The sequence below is a fragment of the Mya arenaria genome, chromosome 1 (genome assembly GCF_026914265.1).
Source record: "Mya arenaria isolate MELC-2E11 chromosome 1, ASM2691426v1".
NCBI classification, from domain to species: Eukaryota; Metazoa; Mollusca; class Bivalvia; order Myida; family Myidae; genus Mya; species Mya arenaria.
Window position 1 is genome coordinate 23,907,406 of NC_069122.1, and position 21,202 is coordinate 23,928,607.

The following is a 21,202-nucleotide window of genomic DNA, read 5'->3' on the forward strand; positions in this document are numbered from 1 at the left end:
AAGGCCCCCTTACGGGTCCAGGGCAGCGTCCTTGTGGGGGTCAGAGTGGGCAAAGCCCCCTGACGCTCATGGGGTTTAAGCATTTTAATTGCATTTAATTAGCACACTGTCGTGCAAAAACATTATATTTTGTTGTACATGAAGCACAAAATATTAGCAAATTGTTATTTTATGGACAAGTATATGAATAAATAAATAAATGAAAATATTGCAAAAATGCGACATATACAACAATATGTCGATTTCAGTCTAATGCCTGCATACTATAGTGTCATAGAATTAAAGAATTAAAGAATACAATTATGAAATTAGATAAATTTAAAATAAATGGAAACTCAAAGAAATGTACATTGTCAAACTACGACCATACTATTCATAATTATACAAAATGTCTACTCTTTACTCCAGCCAACTTATTGGAAGCCTTATCAAACGCTTGAATGTTGCATTATAGCAATTACAAATTGCGACGAAACCAAAAGCAAATCTATTTTTAGCGCATAAATGTCATTACAAAATGTCCATATCACGTGACCTTCAGACAACTTAATATTCTATGATTTGCATTTTTAAAACTAACACATTAATTAGGCAACAACAAAGATGTTGCGCTTAATATTAAAATTGTTTGCTAATATGAGACATACTAGTTATAGGATGTCATTGTTAATCCGTAAAAGCAATAAAATTCCACAATAATTAGCAAGGTGTTGACTGGGTCGTGACTGCTTGCCCTATTTATTGGATTTGTTGTCGCACCAGCAAATGCGCTTGATTTATAACAGTGACAGAATCAATTATCATGCAGGCAGTTTACGTCATTTTAAGAAAACATTATTTTATTTATATCATTGTCTCCATAAATTCGCCAAATTTGAAAAGTTGTCGCAACTATTGCGATTTTGTCACAAATGACAACAATGGCGATCGCCAGCAGGAACCCTGATTAATGTGATGTCCAACTACAATGTTTGTGTTTTCAACATGCTTTTCATACAGGTCAATGGGCACATCAACATGATTTAGCTGACTGTTGGTAATAACTGTGTAATGTAAACTCACTGAGAGTTTCTTTTCGTCTGTGCAGCCAGGGGAAGGAGAATGCTCACAGTCGAAGGGACTGTAGGTTGGACTGCCATCCCCATACTGGAAAGGGTCTGATGGTCGCCCAGGCTTCGGCAAGAGCTGACATGTGATCAGATAGTTGATATCACAACTGGCAAACTCTTCCAGCGTCTAAAAAAGAGAAAATAAACTAGATGCCAACAGGCAACATGTTGCGTCTGTCAAAAGAGCCTTTGACACAGACAAATTTCAATCTTTGGAAATTACGAATGAGCTTTACCCTGGGATATTAAGGCAACATGCTGCCTTATCATGATGAATATTCATGTCAAGTTTCGAGGAAATCTTATAATGATAAGTGAGGTGGCCCCAACAAGCTACAGTCCTATTAACAATTATTCATTCAACCTTTGACCTTTACGAATGACATGACCTTTAAGGTACAGATCTGGGTTTTTGCCCGATGCCCAACCTCATCTGGTAAACCTTCATGGAAAGTTTTTAAAAATCCCAGATACAGCACAGAAAAGAATAATTTCAATCTTTGACCTCTTAGGATAACTTTGACCTTTGGGGTACAAATCCATGTCTTGGGTGCGACACACCACCTCATCATTGTGATCCTTTATGGCAAGTTTTTTAAAATCCTATAATATATGCTCACCACATAACCGGCTTCACAACAAATGGCAATAACTAAAAACATACTGCACCAAGAGTTATGGTTCCTGTGCAATGCACTTCTCCCAAATGTGATATATCTGTATATGAAGATTGAATTCAATACCTCAAAGACTTTAATGTATCGCTTCGGACAAAAACAAATGAAATTTAACAATGGGCAAAAACTCATCGCCAACATATCGTTTTTCACCTGAAGGTCACCTCAACCTTGACTTTTGACCTTCCGGTCTCGAAATTAATAAGGGTCATCTACTGGTCATAACCACCTGCCTACCAACTATGAAGAAAATTGGTCTTAGCGTTCTCAAGTTATTGAGCGGAAACAAGTTTGACGTACAGACAGACGGACTGAAAGGGAAGACAGCCAGGGCAAAAACAAATTAAAAAGTTAACAAGAAACACTGCAATGCGACAAAACCAGGTTTACAATGATTGACAGAAGAACTTCAGTCTTCGTTGTGAGATTCAGTTTTAACTGTCTTCCCTATTTCTAGTAGTGACCTTGACCTTGACACTAGGGGCCCTAAATGCCATCCCATGGAAATACTCCATAAACTCTTCCTGTATATCAAGTTTGGTCGCATTTTGTCAGCACTTACTAAAGTTATTCAGTAATAACCAGTTTTCTTTAGAAACAGTTACCTTGACCATGCATTAAATTAATTAAATGAAGGGGTTTGGAGTTATAACTGAAAATACCAACTTGCCCTAAAATTTATGATGCATCAACTTCGGATTATTTACGATTTCTGAGCGTCAAAACCCGGAAACGCAGGTCAATGAAAAGCCCTGGTACATACCAAATTTGGAGACACTACATCAAGTTATTGATGGGAATCACTAGTAATTTTTTCTAGTAAATGTCACCATGATCTTGACTGATTGACCCAAAATCAATAGGGGTCATATACTGACCATGACTATTGTGCATACTAAGTCTCAAGACTTTGCATGTGTATATTTGTTGAAAACTTAATGAGTGGAAACAAAGTGTATTGTAGATAATGATGACGTGGAAGTGGAAGACTCATAAGTATTATTTCCTTATGCATCAGCCCTGCTTTGCAGGCGACACAAAACTGATCTATTATATATAGACTCACAAAAAAGCCATATTGACCAACATGACCAAATTCCCCCCCCCCCAAAAAAAATCTACAACAACAAATGTTCTAGAATAACAAGAGAACTATAAATTCTATAACACAGGACCTTATCATTGAAATAAAATTAAAACTTAGCATCTGTAAAAGTATTACCGCTCCAAGCCTTTTCAAATCATTCTTAAGTTTTTTTATTTGTTTGGAATCTTTGACATCCAGGTATATGGTCTTCCCAATCAAAGGGAGCTTTGCCTTTGATCTACACTTGTATTCACAACCCTTGGGACTAACTTCTGTAAAAGAAAAAAACGGTTGATAACACCACAGCTTCTGCATATAAAAACAGATGTTTGCGATAATAATAATAAAGTTTGGGTTAAGATAATAAGTAATAATGGTTTTCTTTGATGTAGTATAACCAGTTATTTTTTTTAATTAAGGGGAAATCTAAATAATAATCTTCAAAATAAATTCATTTCTTACTGTATTTAATGCCACTTATTTTTTTCATGGTCCTCCCTGTTACTTCTTGGCAGGATCATAAATGCTGAAATTAACAAAAAAAAATGTTCAATCATCTGAAGTTAGGCCATTTCATCTTTATTGTTTGGTTTACTTTAGAAAAGTATACATTGGCAGGTTTGAAACAAGAGGTCCACGAGGGCCTATGCTCTATTGGCATGGCCTTTATGGTCAGTTTCTAGACTATCCAGAGTATGTTCATATGGGTAATAGCCAACATACTGATAGTTCACTTGGAAAAATATTTGTTAGTTAATCAGTGCCGCCATTACAGTCTTTTAAGATATTATGTGAAAATGGATTTGATTACAGAAATGTTGCTAATTTCAAGGGCCATAATTCCATTATGTATTGGTGGATCTGCCTGTTCATCAAAAGCAACCTCGGCCTGATGGATATCTAATAGTTTCTTCACAGTGGTCATAAAAAGAACATATTTAGCTTATCATCAACTAATTTCATTTTTAATTAATTGGGGGTAATTTTGAATGTGTGAATGACCCAAGAATGTTTGTGTATCACAATTTTACTGACTTAGTCATTTTTAACTGAAATTATAAAGGCCCTGTATTGCTCACCTGATCCAATTCAAGTATGTTCAAAATAAGTGTTTTCAGGGCGAGGGCAATTGTGACAACTCTTCCCTATCAGCCTTAGACCACAATTTTTAAAGGATCATCTTCATTTCAGCTACTTTAGATCATATAAGTTAAAGTAAGATGGTAAATGAACATGAGTCATAAATGTGACCTCTAGAGTGTTAACAAGCTTTTCCTTTAATTTGACGTGGTGACCTAGTTTTTGACCGCACATGACCAAGATTCAATCTTGGCCTAGCGATCAGTAATATAAACATTCCGACTAAGTTTCATAAACATACCGTCATAAATGTGACCTCTAGAGGGCTAACAAGCTTTTCCTATGATTTGACCTGGTGACCTAGTTATTGACCGCACATGACCAAGATTCAATCTTGGCCTAGCGATCAATAATATAAACATTCTGACCAACTTTCATGAATTTAGTCATAAATGTGACCTCTAGAGTGTTAACAAGCTTTTCCTTCAATTTGACCTGGTGACCTAGTTTTTGACCGCACATGACTCAGATTCGAACTTGACCTTGAGATTTTTAATATTAACTATCTGACCAACTTTCATGAATATACAGTAATAAATGTGACCTCTAGAGAGTTAACAAGCTTTTCCTTCAATTTGACCTGGTGACCTAGTTTTTGACCGCACATGGCCCAGATTCGAACTTGGCCTAGAGATCATTTATATATACAATCTGACTAACTGTCATGTAGATACAGTAATAAATGAGACCTCTAGAGTGTTAACAAGCTCTTCCTTAAAATTTACCTGTTGACCTAGTTTTTGACCGCACATGACTAAGATTCGAACTTGGCTTAGAGCTAATCAATATATACATTCTGACTAAGTTTCATAAACATACAGTCATAAATGTGACCTCTAGAGGACTAACAAGCTTTTCCTATGATTTGACCTGGTGACCTAGTTTTTGACCGCACATGACCCAGATTAAAATTTGACTTACAGATTATTAATATAAACAATCTGACCAACTTTCATGAATATACAGTTATAAATGTGACTTCTAGAGTGTTAACAAGCTTTTCCTTCAATTTGACCTGGTGACCTAGTTTTTCACTGCACATGGCTCAGATTCGAACTTGGCCTAGAGATCATTTATATATACATTCTGACTAACTGTCATGAAGATACAGTAATAAATGTGACCTTTAGAATGTTAACAAGCTTTTCCTTTAATTTGACCTGGTGACCTAGTTTTTGACCGCACATGACCAAGATTCAATCTTGGCCTAGCGATCAGTAATATAAACATTCTGACCAACTTTCATGAGGAATCAGAAGATATAGTCATAAATGTGACCTATAGAGTGCTAACAAGCTTTTCCTATGATTTGACCTGGTGACCTAGTTTTTGACCGCACATGATCCAGATTTAAACTTGACTTAACACTTTAGCGCATGTATACGAGATAGGCCGACTTAGCTCATTAGCAGATGTAAACGCATCTGGCCAACCGTATCCATTACTGGATGTAAACGCATGGCCCGCATATTTCAATAGGGTCATTTCAATATTTCAATTTTGCATCTTTCTTTTTGTAAACAATAACCCGGATGTTTATAAAATTAAAGTTTAACCTTTTGTGTATTGATTTTCCCTTGAAAATATCGTCTGCTAAATTGAGAAGGTGTTTATACTCCCAATCGCAGGTGTGATATCCCATTGTGATGTAACAAGACCACCAGCTGAGTACTGTATGAAATTTCCCCCAAATTCATTGATGCGTAAATCATTAAATATATTACGTCAGTTCTGTTAACCATTAAAATCAATTGAGATTATATTTATTAAAAGGTAATATTTTGTTTACAAACAAAAGAAACAATTAGTAGATGAGAAAATGATGAGTAAATTTTCTGTGAAGCTGATATATGTCCATCATAGTTTCAGCCGTTAAATAGGTCATGTGCAAGCATTTTGTTTGATCTAGATCTTTTTATTCATACCGGAAAATGAGTTATCGGCTTTCTTTTTGTAAACAATTTTATGAGGGGGTAATAAAGTTAAACAGACAACTTGGACTGGATCTCTCAGCTGGATGACACCGGATATTCCTGACATATTTCTGTGTATTATACACAAGAACATAAATTGTCAGCTTTTTAATCCAGATGGGTCTTTTTTATGAAAGGGGTAATAAAATTTAGATTGATCCCAGCATTTTATTACCCTTTGATTTAATGCAATTATGACATTTCAAAGAAATGTTACAATTCCATCTTGGAAATACATCCACAGATGAAATAAAATAATTTAATATTTCATCATTGACACCATTTATTAGATAATTTAATTATCTATAAAAAATGTATTCATATAAAAAAGATTCGGACACAATTATTTGGAGTAACATTGATTTTAAGGTCATACTGCTGTATTCATTTTCTCATTTTCAAATACCCTGATAAGTACCTATACAGATAAGGACTGCTTATCAGTAAGTTGGCTATTGACTGGAAGGTGTAATCTGGCCACTTGTCTATGCGCTATAGGGATAAAGATTATTAATATAAACATTCTGACCAATTTTCATGAAGATACAGCCATAAATGTGACCTCTATAGTGCTAACAAGCTTTTCCTTCCTGGTGACCTAGTTTTTGACTGCACCTGACCAAGATTCATACTTTTCTCAGGTGAGCTAAAAAATGAGAACATTTCGGACCAATTTTTTTTACACTTTTTGAAACTGAAATCGGTCTGGCTTGGTAAAAATCAGTCCAGACCGTCAAATTGCCGGTTTTTAGAAGCCCTGTTTGATAATGTATTTCTGTTACAGTATAATTTGTTATTGAATCTGCACAAATTATATTGTCAATCATAAAAAAATGATAACAAATAAGAGCAAAGTCTGTTTCATAACATGATCTTTGTTGAATATCTTCTATTATTTAGAATTATTGATAATATATTAAGGTTTCTGATATCATTATTATGATATTATTTTTTACAGCAAAAAGTTACATCATCAGATCTGGTTTCGGACAGCATTACCCAGCCTCCACCTCCACGACTAACATGAAATGTGATTGTAATTCCTTCATACACAATCTGATTAAAAAAGGTGGATGAGATTTATTTTATTGAAGTTAAAGCTGTCAAAATGTTTATCATTTATACTTGAGCAATTATATTTTGTCATACGTTATTTAATAAGGTGGTAATACTTTTTTGGAGTGCAAGTGTGTAGTGCTTATAATTCCTCTATTATAACCTTTATACTACATGACAAAAAATATATACATGTATCAATATCTTTCATTAATAAGTTTATCCTTCTTTATGAATTTTTGTTCAAATTTTGATATAATATATGCTGATGAATGGTTGACTCATAAAAATAATTAAATGTTCTGATTTCAGAGCATGTGAAGACATCAACGAGCATGCAGGCAGTATAGTCGCCCCGCATCTGGCCCAATTGTCTTTTTTGTATTTTTTGTAAATAAATTTATATCAGTTTGGATTCAGGGCTCTTGCGAGGGGGCGACTTGGGCGAAGTGGTCGCCTAAAATTCCCAGACTTCGCCCATTTGTAACATCAAAGCGACATTCACTTCGCCGAAAATCTTAGCACATTGTAAATCTGTCAATCAGCGAGTATTTGGCCATTGTCAAATTAGTCAAAACATCGCAATAAGTCATTCGTACAAATTAGTAATCTCCTAATCCGATAATTGGGCCGTGTCATCCAATTACCAAAACATCGCCAGTAGGCGGAGCTATTGAAAGTTAACCAATCAGAATGTACATTGAGAAGACCCTGATCAAATGATAAAAGTTCGTTAAAATGAGATAAAAAAGGCGACCTAATTATGAAAAATCGTGTCAAGCATTAATGAAGTTAAAAAGTAATTAATATATGTATTGAACAAACAATGCAAGAAATTTAAACATTGTTGCTTTTGAAGCAGACGGTCATATAGCCATCTCGGCAATTAGGCGCTAAGAAAATCAATAACATGACGTATCACCAAATATTTGATTGTTTTTTTGTAAAATGTCCATGATAAAAATTGATTTGTAAACACAATTTTTTTTTTGCTTTATGTAGGTAGAGTTTACTTACAGTGATTTACTCCTGTCACAGTTACGATGTCAAAAAAAATCGGCGAGGTCGCCATTTTGTCAGAACAATTTTCCGAGTTAATTTTTCAACCTCCCATTATGTATTGGTAAATTTTTCATCAAGGACACTGATTTAAATGTTAGCATATATAAAATTATTAAGCAAGGGACAAGTAAATAACAGCATAGCTGAATGTGACATTCGTACCCTATCCCGAACGTACCAATTCCGAATTCATACCCGATTCGTCCCCCTATTATATTGAGTTAATATATAAGGTCATTTTGATTATTTCAAAACCTTAGCTGTCTTCTTTTGTTTGTTTCATTTTAGATGCTTTTTTGAGATAAACTATGTGACATTGACGAATACACTTTTGCTGAGCCAAAAATGATAAATTATTTAATGAACATTTTATATAGTTATAGCAATCAATTTTAATGTGAATATAAACTTAGGTGAATGGTATAGCATAGTTTTTGTATCAGGTGTTACAAGTATCACTTCTCCCTAAAGTCTCCCTACTTCTCCCTAAATTGGCTGAAGGGAGAATTGTTTTGCCACCACAGAATGGCATATATTAATCTCATTGTTTATCTGTTTAACAGTTCATTACTCACTTTTCAGCTGTAACAGGTCAATGTCACATTGAAAATGTTATACAAAGTCCTGTGGATCTCCATAACTATCATGTCTCAGCTGTGGTAAACGGACATTTGCCCCCCCGGACATTTGCCCCCCCGGATGTTTGCCCCCCTTTTGGACCATGGCGGACATTTGCCCCCCCGCCGTTTTCGAGGGGGCGGACATTTGCCCCCCCTCAATGTTCGAGGGGGCGGACATTTGCCCCCCCTCCATTTTCGATGGGGCGGACATTTGCCCTCCCGGTTATATAAGTAATATTCTAGACAAACCTATACCAAAATTGCTTATTAACCAACATAACTCCAATTTGTGTATTTTGCATGTCTTCAATCAAATAAAAGCCACGACATAAGAGAAGGGAGACTACTCGATAATGCGATAACTTTAATAATCTTACAAACTATCAACACCAAACATGTGTTTGTATTAAAGTGCGATCCAACACTACAATTAAAGCAATCCCGATCGCGCTAATTACCTATGTGTGCATGATATCAAAGAAGTGTTAATTAATGAGAAACAATTAAAGCAATCTCGATCGCGCTATTTACCTCTGTTTGCATGTTGCATGATATCAAAGAAGAGGAAGGGAACAGTACGATACCAGAAGACGTTGAAGACAAACTGGTGTAAATCGGTTGGCAGTTTGCACGTAAATTGAACAAATAGTTAAAGAAAAAAATGTTCATTTTTTTTATAAATTAATATATTTTTAATATCTTGGTATAAACTTATAAAACCGGGGGGGGGGGGGGGCAAATGTCCGCCCCCTCGAAAACGGCGGGGGGGCAAATGTCCGCGATGGTCCAAAAGGGGGGCAAACATCCGGGGGGGCAAACATCCGGGGGGGCAAATGTCCTAGAATCCTCAGCTGTATACTGCTGACCAACTGAATGTTTTTAGTGCTTACTACATGCAAAAATCATACTTTTACAGAAATGCACAAGAATGTATTTTGCCCATTCCAGTAAATGTAGCTTTTTGGTCATTTCCTAAACGTGAAAGTCTCCCAGGTTGAGCAAGACCTGTGACAACACTTTATTGACAAAAGTGTTAATTAAAATGCATTTTTAAAATTAAACTTTTTTTTTTGACTTCCAAGAAATCTATAGCTAGGTTGAGCTCCTTGTAACTTGCTACAGATTCAGGCATTTTCTAATATTTCAGTAAAATTTGGGGCATTCAAAAAATTAATATATCTCCATAAATGACAGTGCTCCAGCTAGCCCCTTTTCTTACCGCCCTACCCCCATTTTGATTAGTGCCCTTTTCACAAATGCTCTATTAGCGCCAATTATCCTGTTGGTGCCCTTTTTACTATTGAAATCATTATGAAAGATCGGCAGCCCTTAATCCACTGTAATATTTGAGATAATTACGTAATACTTATGATAATAGTGTTCCCGCTAGGTGTCACCATGCCCCCATTGACTGCTTAAAATATGCGGTACTGCCCTCAGGGCTTTTTCACCTTCTACAATTTTTCCCAATTTCCAGATATTTTTCCCAAAAAGGAAGATCTTACTTCAAAAATTTACAATAAAAATATATTCTGTTTGCGCAAATTATTCTGTTTATCTTTTAAGTTAACATAAGAAGAATGCTGTATAATTTAAACGTTATTGGAGGACCATCTAGTTCATATATGGTTATCAATTCTTTCCCTCGATTTAGAATCAACTCTATGAAAATTAAAACTTATCTCTCTTCCTCTCTTGTCATTGCTTCATGTTAAAAAAGGGAAGTCACAGACATGATTTCTCCCCAAACAAGAGCTGTCACAGTATGTGACGAATGCCCCCGAATGTGACATTGACCTACGAACAAGGTCAGTACATGAAAAGTTGATCTTGCCTTTATGTGTCAAATACATATGGCAAGTTATTTTAAATTTCCTCTGAACATAAAAAAATACCACCCATACTTGACAACCTACACTGTTATGTCCTTATATTCAGAATTCCCTTGTGAATAAACACTTAGTGTATCTTTCACCTTAGAGGTAGGGACATGGGTCTTGCACAGGACATGTCGTCTTCGTATGTGGAACACATGTAGCAAGTTATTTTAAAATCTGTCCTTACAAGGGAAAGTTACAGCCCAGACACGACAACCTATACCCTATGTCCTTGTATGCAGCACTCCATTGTGAATAAACACTAAGTGTGACCTTGACCTTTGAGGTAGGGACACGGGTCTTGCACGCCACACGTCGTCTTGGTATGTGGAACACATGTGGCAAGTTATTGTAAAATCTGTCCATACAAGGAAAAGTTACAGCCCGGACACGACAACCTATACTCTATGTCCTTATATGCAGCACTCCATTGTGAATAAACACTATGTGTGACCTTGACCTTTGAGGTAGGGACACGGGTCTTGCACGCGACACGTCGTCTTGTTATGTGGAACACATTTGGCAAGTTATTTTAAAATCTGTCCATACAAGGGAAAGTTACAGCCCGGACACGACAACCTTTACTCTATGTCCTTATATGCAGCACTCCATTATGAATAAACACTAAGTGTGACCTTGACCTTTGAGGTAGGGACACGGGTCTTGCACGCGACACGTCGTCTTGGTATGTGGAACACATGTGGCAAGTTATTTTAAAATCTGACCATTCAAGAGAAAGTTACAGCCCGGACACGACAACCTATACTCTATGTCCTTATATGCAGCATTCCATTGCGAATAAACACTATGTGTGACCTTGACCTTTAAGGTAGGGACACGGTTCTTGCACGCGACACGTCGTCTTGGTATGTGGAACACATGTGGCAAATTATTTTAAAATCTGTCCATACAAGGGAAAGTTACAGCCCGGACACGACAACCTATACTCTATGCTTATATGCAGCACTCTATGGTGAATAAACACTAAGTGTGACCTTGACCTTTGAGGTAGGGACACGGTTCTTGCACGCGACACGTCGTCTTGGTATGTGGAACACATGTGGCAAATTATTTTAAAATCTGTCCATACAAGGGAAAGTTACAGCCGGACACGACAATCTATACTCTATGTCCTTATATGCAGCACTCTATGGTGAATAAACACTAAGTGTGACCTTGACCTTTGAGGTAGGGACACGGGTCTTGCACACGACACGTCGTCTTGGTATGTGGAACACATGTGGCAAGTTATTTTAAAATCTGTCCATACAAGGGAAAGTTACAGAGCCGGACGGACGGACGGACGGTGCGATTTTAATATGCCCACCTTCGGGGGCATAATAAAATCTACATGTGTATTAATTGGAAGTCCATACATTTTAGACTGTTCAAGCTTGGCCCTGTGGAGTGTTTGTACACATTTCATATTAAAAATGTCATACCGTAAATGACTGGGTATTAGACGCACTTTTTTCCCTCAGATTTTGATGCAAAAAAATCCCTGCGTATAATACCCAGTAACAATTTTTTAAACTTTTTTTCTGAGGTCAATTTCAAGCCGAGAGTTTGTTTAGATTTATGTAGAAAGGGATGTTACTCGCGTCATATTGATCGAGTATATACGGGTTAAAACGGCAGTTGAAGATCGGGATACGGTATATCGTAAGACGTTTATAATTTCAACAAAAATATTTTTCGATTAAAGTTACCGTAATTCACCTAAGAGTTCGGACACTCTAAATATTTGGACACCCATAATTATTTCCCAAAATAATTTATTTTTTTATTGTTAACTTTTTTTCATACCTTTTATTTTAAAACTATAGCTTATCTACTAGCATCCTCATGAAAGGCACTGTATTGCTATATTTGATAAATGTAAAGAGGTCTAGGGTTTTTTTAGGCATTTTTTTTTATTAATATGCACTTTATTTCTGCCAGGTAAACTATTATTCTATACCCACCCCTGCAAACATTGCTGACATAATAATTTTAGCTTACTGACTGGAAGTTTAATGCAGTAGCTACATTTCCCATAATTCCCCCGGTAATTGGTAACTGAAAAATCCAAGATGGCGGCCACGGTCGCTAAACAAAAGGCAACTAGAAATCAATAATTGTGTTCTCTGGTATACAAAACTGATTGGTACTGATGGCAAAACGATTTTTCCAAAGAAGCTTCCATGTAACCTGGCCAAAATTCCATTGGATAGTTTCTTAATACACCGGTTATTGGTACATCCAGGATAACTAAATCTGATTTTGAGTGCAAAACTTATATTAAAATACACGGACACATGACTTACAACAATTGAACATGTTTTCGTGAGTAATTTTTAAATTTAAAATGCATTTCTCAGTTTTCATTTACTCATAATTGTTATAAACAGATAAAAATAGTAGGACTTGTAAATGTTTTAAAAATATTCCCCCCTCCCCCCCCATCCAGGGATTTTTCCAGGGTTGGCTGGACTGAAAGTTCAGTAAAGTGGCCTATGATGAAAGTGGTCTGTTTCTTATGGGCATTAAAGCTATGGTGGCCGTCATGATATTCATTTTCAAGGCACGGACCTTTAACCCGCAGGTTCATGGCAAAGGCAAGGTCTTGAAAGGAAAACATCTTTATTCCACCACCTGCTCTTATATTATGACCGGTGCAACATTTGCAGATTTATTTGGTGCTTCTTTAATTATGATGTCCCGCAATATAATCCACAATGTCTTTTTTTTTTAAATGTTCTCTGTGTTATTTACATTTTCGATCTTCTGCAATGTCAAAGTCACTACAACCTTATCATGTGCTTTAAGAGATTCAAATTTAGACCTGACCCAATATTTGGAAATGCTCAAATGTTGAATTACTCTGGCAAGTCTCAAATGTTTTTTGTGATAGTAAGTTACGGAATGAATACAAAAGTTTTGGTCTTCGAATAATTGCACGTTAGGCCAAAAAAATATAGATGTGTTTCTGGTGGCCCGACCGACCGTATTTTTTTACCGCCGACCGTAATTTTTTTATGACCCTTAGACCCACGCCGACGATGTTCTCGGGTTCAAATGATAATTAAGACGACAACGATATTAAAATGATTCGTAAATGTTAAACGGCGACGACACAAACTATTCGCCGATACTTTAGCTTATCGTCAAAATGGCGGCGTTAACGGATGATAACAATAATATCTCATCTTTTTTGATCGCTATAGAGCTTGCGGCTTGCGAACACAAGCCGGGATCAAAACAAATCAAAAAAGTCCCAACAAATGCTATTTCCGAAATATTTTTGAAGAAATCCATGGTCAAGAAAAAGGGAAAATCGACGCACAAGTTTCGGTAAGAAAAAAAACTAAAAGTGTCTCGAGTCTTTGATGATTCAGTGAAACGTGAAAAGTAGTCTGCATTCTGAAGCAATGCAACTTGCAATTTGTGGGATGTTTTAGACACTCTCCTTTCATATGAACATATTATTATACATCAGCCAAGAGCGTACTTAATTCAATTGGTTTGCAGTATCCCTGTGATTCCAGCAGGTGTGCAAGTTTTGATTTTACACCTCATATTTTACCTGGATGTATAAATGAGATGAAGAACCAAAATTTTTAGTCCTGTATGACGCCATATATTTATACCTACATATAGTGTTGGTTTGCTGTAACCCCCATGTAAATAAATATTAAAATAAATAATGTACCTAGTCAGTGGGGGAGGGGGCAGATGTGTCCGTATTCCCCTAGATTAGAATTTCCAGAATATTTTAAAGTTTTAAAAGAATAAACTTGTTTTTAAAATACGTTGCTTGTTTAATATGGAGTTGATTGTCTTAGATATACCTATCACTCACAGCTCTACAATTGACTGATGTGTGTAGCTTCTAAAACACAATGGCCCAGTTGTCTGAAACATCACAGTCTGTTAAACCTAAAGTCTGTTAAATTTCAAGGTTGTATTTAATACAAGTGTTCTATGACGTAATGTCACTAAATTATACCAAAAGGAGAAAGATTATGTATAAATCTTCTCATAAAATATATTTCATATTTTTGTTTCATAAAAGAAAGTACCTTGTCTTGAAATTTAACAGACTGTTAGTTTAACAGACTGTTAAGTTTCGAACAACTTGTCTTGAAATTTAACAGACTGTTAGTTTAACAGACTGTTAAGTTTCGAACAACTGGGCCATTAACTATAGAGCAATCATAAGGGTGAAATCGTGGAATGTCTTCCTCTAAAACATGATATTTAGCGACAATGAATGTTTGATGTGTCGCTGAATACTGCTGTTTCCAACAGATTCACGAATGTCGATATCATAGAGCCATCACTCTGGTCAATAAAAAAGATAATATCACAATGATTTTCCATTTTTAATATTCAATATCAAAATAGTACATAAACACAACATACAACAAATACATGAACTGCAAACAAAATAAAATCTGTGCTTCAATATGGCAAAACATGACAAAATTGATAATTCAAACATTAACCCTATATAGCAGTTGAAAAGATACTACTCGCTGATAGTTATGATCCGATAAAAGATTAAAAAAAAAAAAAAAAAAAAAAAATCCCTACCTACCGACCCTCTTTTTTTTGACCATGCCACCAGAAACACATCTATTATTTTTTTTGGCCTTACTATGAGGAATGTTGTCTAAACAATTTATCCATCTTTAAATTGAACTTAATAGTTAAGCACTGGATCTTATTGCCATTTGTTAAATATTGAGACAGATTTTCATGTGATACAATCAAAACCATTTCATTTATAACTGAGAACCTATGTTGGCAATTAAAAAGCATTTCTTGACATAATTGTATGATAAATTTGATAAGAAATAAACGTTTTTATATTTTTTTTTATTTTTCGCTTTGCGCTCGCCTCTGAAATGCCTTAAATATTTAAAAAAAAAAAAATGTTTCGCCCGCTCGCTCCTTGTGATGGGATATCGGTTGGAGAACTGCAACCGATTATCGGTTGGAATCGGTTAGCAAACCAATGCGATATATCGGAAAAATAATCGGTTAAATGTTATTTATTTTCATAATTTTCTATTCAGATATTTATGTCTTAAAAGTGACTGTTTTACTTAAATTCTTATGATCTTTTGAAAAAGTAAAGAACTTTAGAAATTACAATCTGGTGTATACATAGCTGGCATTTGTGAGAACTGACTGGTATTATAGTGGTATATACCTCTGTAACAATGTACATATCTAGCATACAGCAAGGAAGTACAAATATTTAGTTTCTCTGGATGATAAAACTGTGATTGTCTGGAAGAAAATAGTCATTTTTTGGTAATATTATTGTAATGGTTACGTTAGTGATAAGTTGCACCATGTTCCTACTGCTTGTTGCTAGCATTTTTGTCCCTTGTCGACAGATAGATTCAATCGAACATACCGTTATAAAATACGAAAATCTATCAAAGTTTTGCTAATTCTTTCGAACTTATTTTTTGACGCTATGGGCACCGCCATATTGACAGTTGTGCCTAACTGTACGATGTTAAATCAATTTTCATTGGATAACTGCTACGAAATACTAACGCTTCATTGGCTGACCATTTGGCGGCATACTTCGGTTTTAACCGTTACGCATTAATCATGACTGATATTTCGGATACTTTAAACTTTCGGACAGGCACGCGTTCTTTCTATTAAAGTGGGGACAATATATTAGCAAAACATTAATGATGATTACACAAACACAGCTCGTGAGTTCCAAAATATAATGCTGAAGCCTGACATTAAAATACTGGACGGGAAATTTCAAAAGATTCAACTAACCGGTGTTTTTGTAAGTCTTGTTACAAAGACGACAAATGGCGATGTTCATATTCAAATTGTCCTTCGTCGGTGGCAAATTTAGGGCGATCTTTTGAAATCCAAAGACCTTCCATACATTAGACTTAGTTTTGGATCCTGGGTGATTAAATATCTCCGACTCTCTATTGCCGTCTGCTAGAGCGGCCATTTTGCGCGCTTTCAGTTATTTCCAATTCGGAAATCTTCGTTCCTACCCGTGAGTATTCGTACCCGCTATCGACTCGGAGAAAACACAATCGATTATCGGAATCGGTTGGGCTTTTCTAGCCGTTAATCGATTATACCCGCTAATCAGCCCTTCACTACTCGCTCCTACTTTTTTTTGGCAAAATCGGTAGAACAAATGATCAATTTGTTGTGGCCTTAGGTGAATTCTTATTTAGAAAGTACACCAGGTACACTTTGGTACTGTTTTTAGTGCGCTGAACCAATAACATTGATTTTATCTTTTTTTAGACACAGAAAAAGACTCTTAAAAAGTGACTTACCTCATTTTTTAAAAAAATTATCAAAAATTTATTATAAGTCTGATCTTTCTCAAATAAAAAGGTTTTGTATTATAAAGCCTGGAATGATATAAAAATGCATCAAATTGGTTGATGAATAGTTTTAAAAAAAATCGTTGGTACATGCTTATGTTAATGCAAAGATATTTTGCACTATACAAGCATAAAATGCATTTAAACAGGATTTACCTTTCCAATTAACCAAAACTATACAGAAAACAATTATGCCAATTGTAACAACTCTGCCATCTCTGGCAAGCTTCGAGATAGACCTCTAGTCCATATAAACAGCCGCTTCAGTCTTTGACGATTTTTAATTTAGCGACTCTATGCGTCCATATCCCACTTGTTGTTTTCCTAGCCAAGAATGACAGATCCCAGCGCTAAGTATATTGAGAGGAAAGATAACGGGCACATGCTAGATGGTTTCAAAATGGCGATGCTTTGTTGACAGAAGTTGTTCTCAATAAACCAAAACTATACAGACAACAATTATGCCAATTGTAACAACTCTGCCATCTCTGGCAAGCTTCGAGATTGACTTCTAGTCCATATAAACAGCCACTTAGAGTCTTTGACAATTTTTTATTTGGCGACTCTATGTGTCCATATCCCACTTGTTGTTTTCCTAGCCAAAAATGACAGATCCCAGTGCTAAGTATATTGAGCGGAGAGATAACGGGCACCTGCTAGATGGTCAACAAAATGGCAATGCTTTGTTGACAGAAGTTGTTCTGAATTAAACTAATTATTTGTGTTTCATTAAACTCTGGGTTTTAGCTAAAAATAATTAATGTTTAACTTTTGTGTTTTTATTTAACAGTGAAGTATTAAGAATTATAGGGTTACAGTTGAAGAATAAATTTTACATTGATATGGATCAGTCGACTTGTGGCGTTTAGGGAACAAAATAAATATCCAAATGTTAAAAAAGTTCCCTAAATGCTCATTTTTGTGGCTAGTCTAAAATAATAGACGTGTTATACGGGATTCTTCCAATCCCTAACGTCTAAATTGGAATGTGCAAAAAACGGGGGTGATTTAAAAATATTGAAATTGTTTTAAGTGAAGTATTTTATGGTTGAAAATGATCATAAAGAGTAATATTCATATTTTACCATGTAAGTGAAATGTTATTTTGCACTAAACAAGCATTTAATGCATTTAAACACGTTGTTTACCTTTCCAATAAAACGAAAGTTGACTGACACAGAAAACAATTATGCAAAGGGGAACAACTCGATACAATCGTAATAACTCGGCCTCCTCCGACAAAGCGTCGAGATACAGTACACTCAAAGAGTTAGACCCACTTTCCTCGCTTCATCCGAGGGATAAAGTCGATGATCGCGGGTTTCCTCAGAGGGTAAAATCCCCCTGAGTTCCTCCGAGTGGCTGGCTTACCGCTGAGTTTAATATGAATGATAGCGTTGAGAATCGTCCGATTTTATGATCCCGCGGCGAAACTCCGAGTCTAATCAGATAAGCAAGAAATCATTCTTGTTTAGAAGTTATTTATTTTTATGCTTATGCACTAAGCGTAAAAGATTCTTACATGTACCAACGTTTAATTTGTATTTATGTCCGTAAACGCCAATTGAATATTGTCTTGAATAATAAACATTGAATCATTAAAGTATATCCACTAAGTAATTGCATCATAAAGCAGACCACTATTTACACGATTCTGAACCATGACCTTTGATGTCTAGTGCGTGATCAATACAATGTAGAATACACTATTTATTATTGGTGGTCAAAAAAAGCTATGACGTTTCATGGAATTTTCCACAGAAAACGAGGCAAGAAGGCCTTCAAAACCATGCGCTATGAACTTTGGACGCGTGTTTGACCTCCTGATTTTCTGAAAGTGTGTAACCTAGAATTTCTCGGAAGAAATGTGTTTATCAGTCATTAGCAAAAACGCGTTTATAAGATGCATGTGCAACTAGTGAAATACGACTGCATTCTTGTGGTAGGCTAACTTCATGCAAAACGGGCAGAGGAAAAGGAATAATAGCAATTGACTGGAGCCGTCGTAATCGGTTGAAAATTTTAATAAAATAAATATAACTTTAGCGTAGATTCTTATCTAGTGTCCGCAGAGTTTCGCGGAGTTAACCCCACCGAGGAAAGCCGAGTTCGTTATTTTTTGGTCGACTGATCACCCTCCTAGGGCCTTAAATTCAAACTCCGAGGAACATGGACAGTCGATTAAATCATTGTGTTGGCCGCAATAGCAAAAATCCGCGGAGGGAAACGGAAAGTGGGTCTAACTAGTTGAGTGTACTGTAGACCTCGTTACACAATCGTTATAACTCAGCCATGGCCGAAATGTTCCGAGCGATTTAAAACTGTGCCCTGAAGCCTTGCAGGTGCCCTTCATGTATATATCGTTATGTTTTGACAGAATGAAATGAAGAAAAGCCGTCAAACTCATAATTATAAGTTGGATATTTATTTTTTGTGTACGGAACTAATATAAAATAACATTATCTGGTAATATTTCTTGTTTTTGATATTTTATAGACGCTATATGCTTTAACCCGGAATCCTGATCAGAGTCACTGTCCACTTTTGATACTAAACAATTTGTACGTGAAGGATTTGCCATATCAAAAATCTAAAAAAAATCCGTCAACGTACAATTATTTGGACTATTTTGTGGCTAGATAGACCTCATAAATGCAATCGAAACAACTAGGCCATGGCCGAAGTGTTCTGATTGTTGTAAAACTGTCGACCGAAGCCTTGCAGGTGCCCCTCATGTATATATTGTTATGTTTTGACAGAACTGGTTGAAAAGCAGTTTCCGACGGAAAGCAGTTTCCGACAAATCGCTTTTTCGCGTACTTTCTTTAGATCTTCATAAAAAAATGTACTGCAATTCAACTATATCGTAACTAGGCAATCAAAAGTTGAAATTATTTCCGAGACACGTAAGTAACTTATATTATTATTTAATGTTTAATGTTTATTTTTCATTTTGTACACAAACTTGCACGTGGGGGATCGGCACGCGCAGAGTATTGCGCATGCGTGTGAACCTAATTTGCATATCTATGAATAGCTACAAGGTTTTCCTAAATTGACTTATACAAACGATGATCATTGTGTACATATTTGTGAACACTGAAGTCATGCTTATTTCGCACCCACATTCATTTAAATGTATACAAACACAAGTTTCTATCAGAAATGAATCAAAATATCATTGATATTCAGTGTCTGCCTGATTTCGAGTATGAATGGACTGTCGTAAATTTTAGGGTTTAAATATATTAAATAAACAGATAATAAAAACACAAAAAAAGGCACCTTAAATCTGCCCCGCATTTGATTTGTCGGAAACTGCTTCTCATCACAAGCTAATCAGAACAGTGTAAGTACCCTCTTTGCGCCCCTATTAGATACACTATGACATCACACATGTGAAAAACATATCGACAATAGCAGCTTGAGCTGTAGTTATCTTAAATGTGAACAATTTTAATAGGTACTGAAACAAGTGCAAATAATTCAATACAAACGTATAAAAACTGTCGGAAACTGCTTCTCAACCAGTATGAAATGAAAAACACATCAAACTCGATAATTCGTTGGATTTTTTTTGTGTACGGAATAATTTACAATAATATTATCTGGTAAAATTTCTTGTTTTTAAGATATTCTATTGAAAAAATATGCTTTAATCAGGAATCCTGATCGGAATAACTACCAACTTTTGTAACAAAACAATTTGTACGTGATAATAAGTCCACATTTTTGAGGTTTCGGGAAAATACAGGGCGAGAATTATAGGAGCACTGTACAGTACCTAAGTGTTTTTATATCCCTTTATAACTGACATGGGAGAGGGTTATGATTTTAACTCACACAGGCTTCTAAACATACTTAGGCTACAAGTGAAGACGTGGAAAATATAAAAGTTCTATCATAACGATAATTGTTTACTCTTACCGCCATTTTCGAAAAGGTTTATTCTGATTGGCAGAAAAGTTCCCATTTAATTGGGCGGAAAGAAAGGTGGCTACATACAACCATTTACGTTTTACATGCGAAGTTCAGTCACGCAGTGACCTCCCCCTGTGACTTAGTTTTATATTTGACTTATCTGTAGTCGCGCTACTCTTGGTCCCGCCGTATTAACGTATGTTATGTTTATTGTAACCACGGCCCCCCCAAGTCCGGGAGTATACCGGGGATAGCTGGGGAAATGGGCCGTGTTTTTACCTTCCAGGTGGCCCCGCAGTGCCGGGTGAA

At 35.8% G+C, this 21,202-nt stretch overlaps 1 protein-coding gene and 1 long non-coding RNA gene across 4 annotated transcripts in view; one reads left to right on the forward strand and one right to left on the reverse strand.

The window, feature by feature from the left end:
* LOC128230174 (uncharacterized) overlaps positions 1 to 7,457 on the forward strand; it is a 40,327-nt gene extending 32,870 nt beyond the window's left edge. Inside the window, exons 2-3 of the long non-coding RNA XR_008260179.1 lie at positions 6,945 to 7,055; positions 7,355 to 7,457. This is a non-coding gene — a long non-coding RNA (uncharacterized LOC128230174). The remainder of the gene's footprint in view (positions 1 to 6,944; positions 7,056 to 7,354) is intronic.
* Positions 1 to 20,910, reverse strand: part of LOC128230122 (uncharacterized) — a 99,808-nt gene extending 78,898 nt beyond the window's left edge. The window contains exons 1-4 of one of the 3 annotated variants that reach the window (XM_052942172.1): positions 20,900 to 20,910; positions 3,336 to 3,399; positions 3,009 to 3,145; positions 1,063 to 1,236 (exon numbers count right to left, since the gene is read on the reverse strand). In XM_052942172.1, the coding sequence (XP_052798132.1) occupies positions 1,063 to 1,236; positions 3,009 to 3,145; positions 3,336 to 3,363 (339 nt within the window). In that variant the 5' untranslated portion in view covers positions 3,364 to 3,399; positions 20,900 to 20,910. The other 2 variants (XM_052942163.1, XM_052942153.1) reach the window with 2 other exon arrangements.
* Between the last annotated feature and the right edge of the window lie 292 nt (positions 20,911 to 21,202).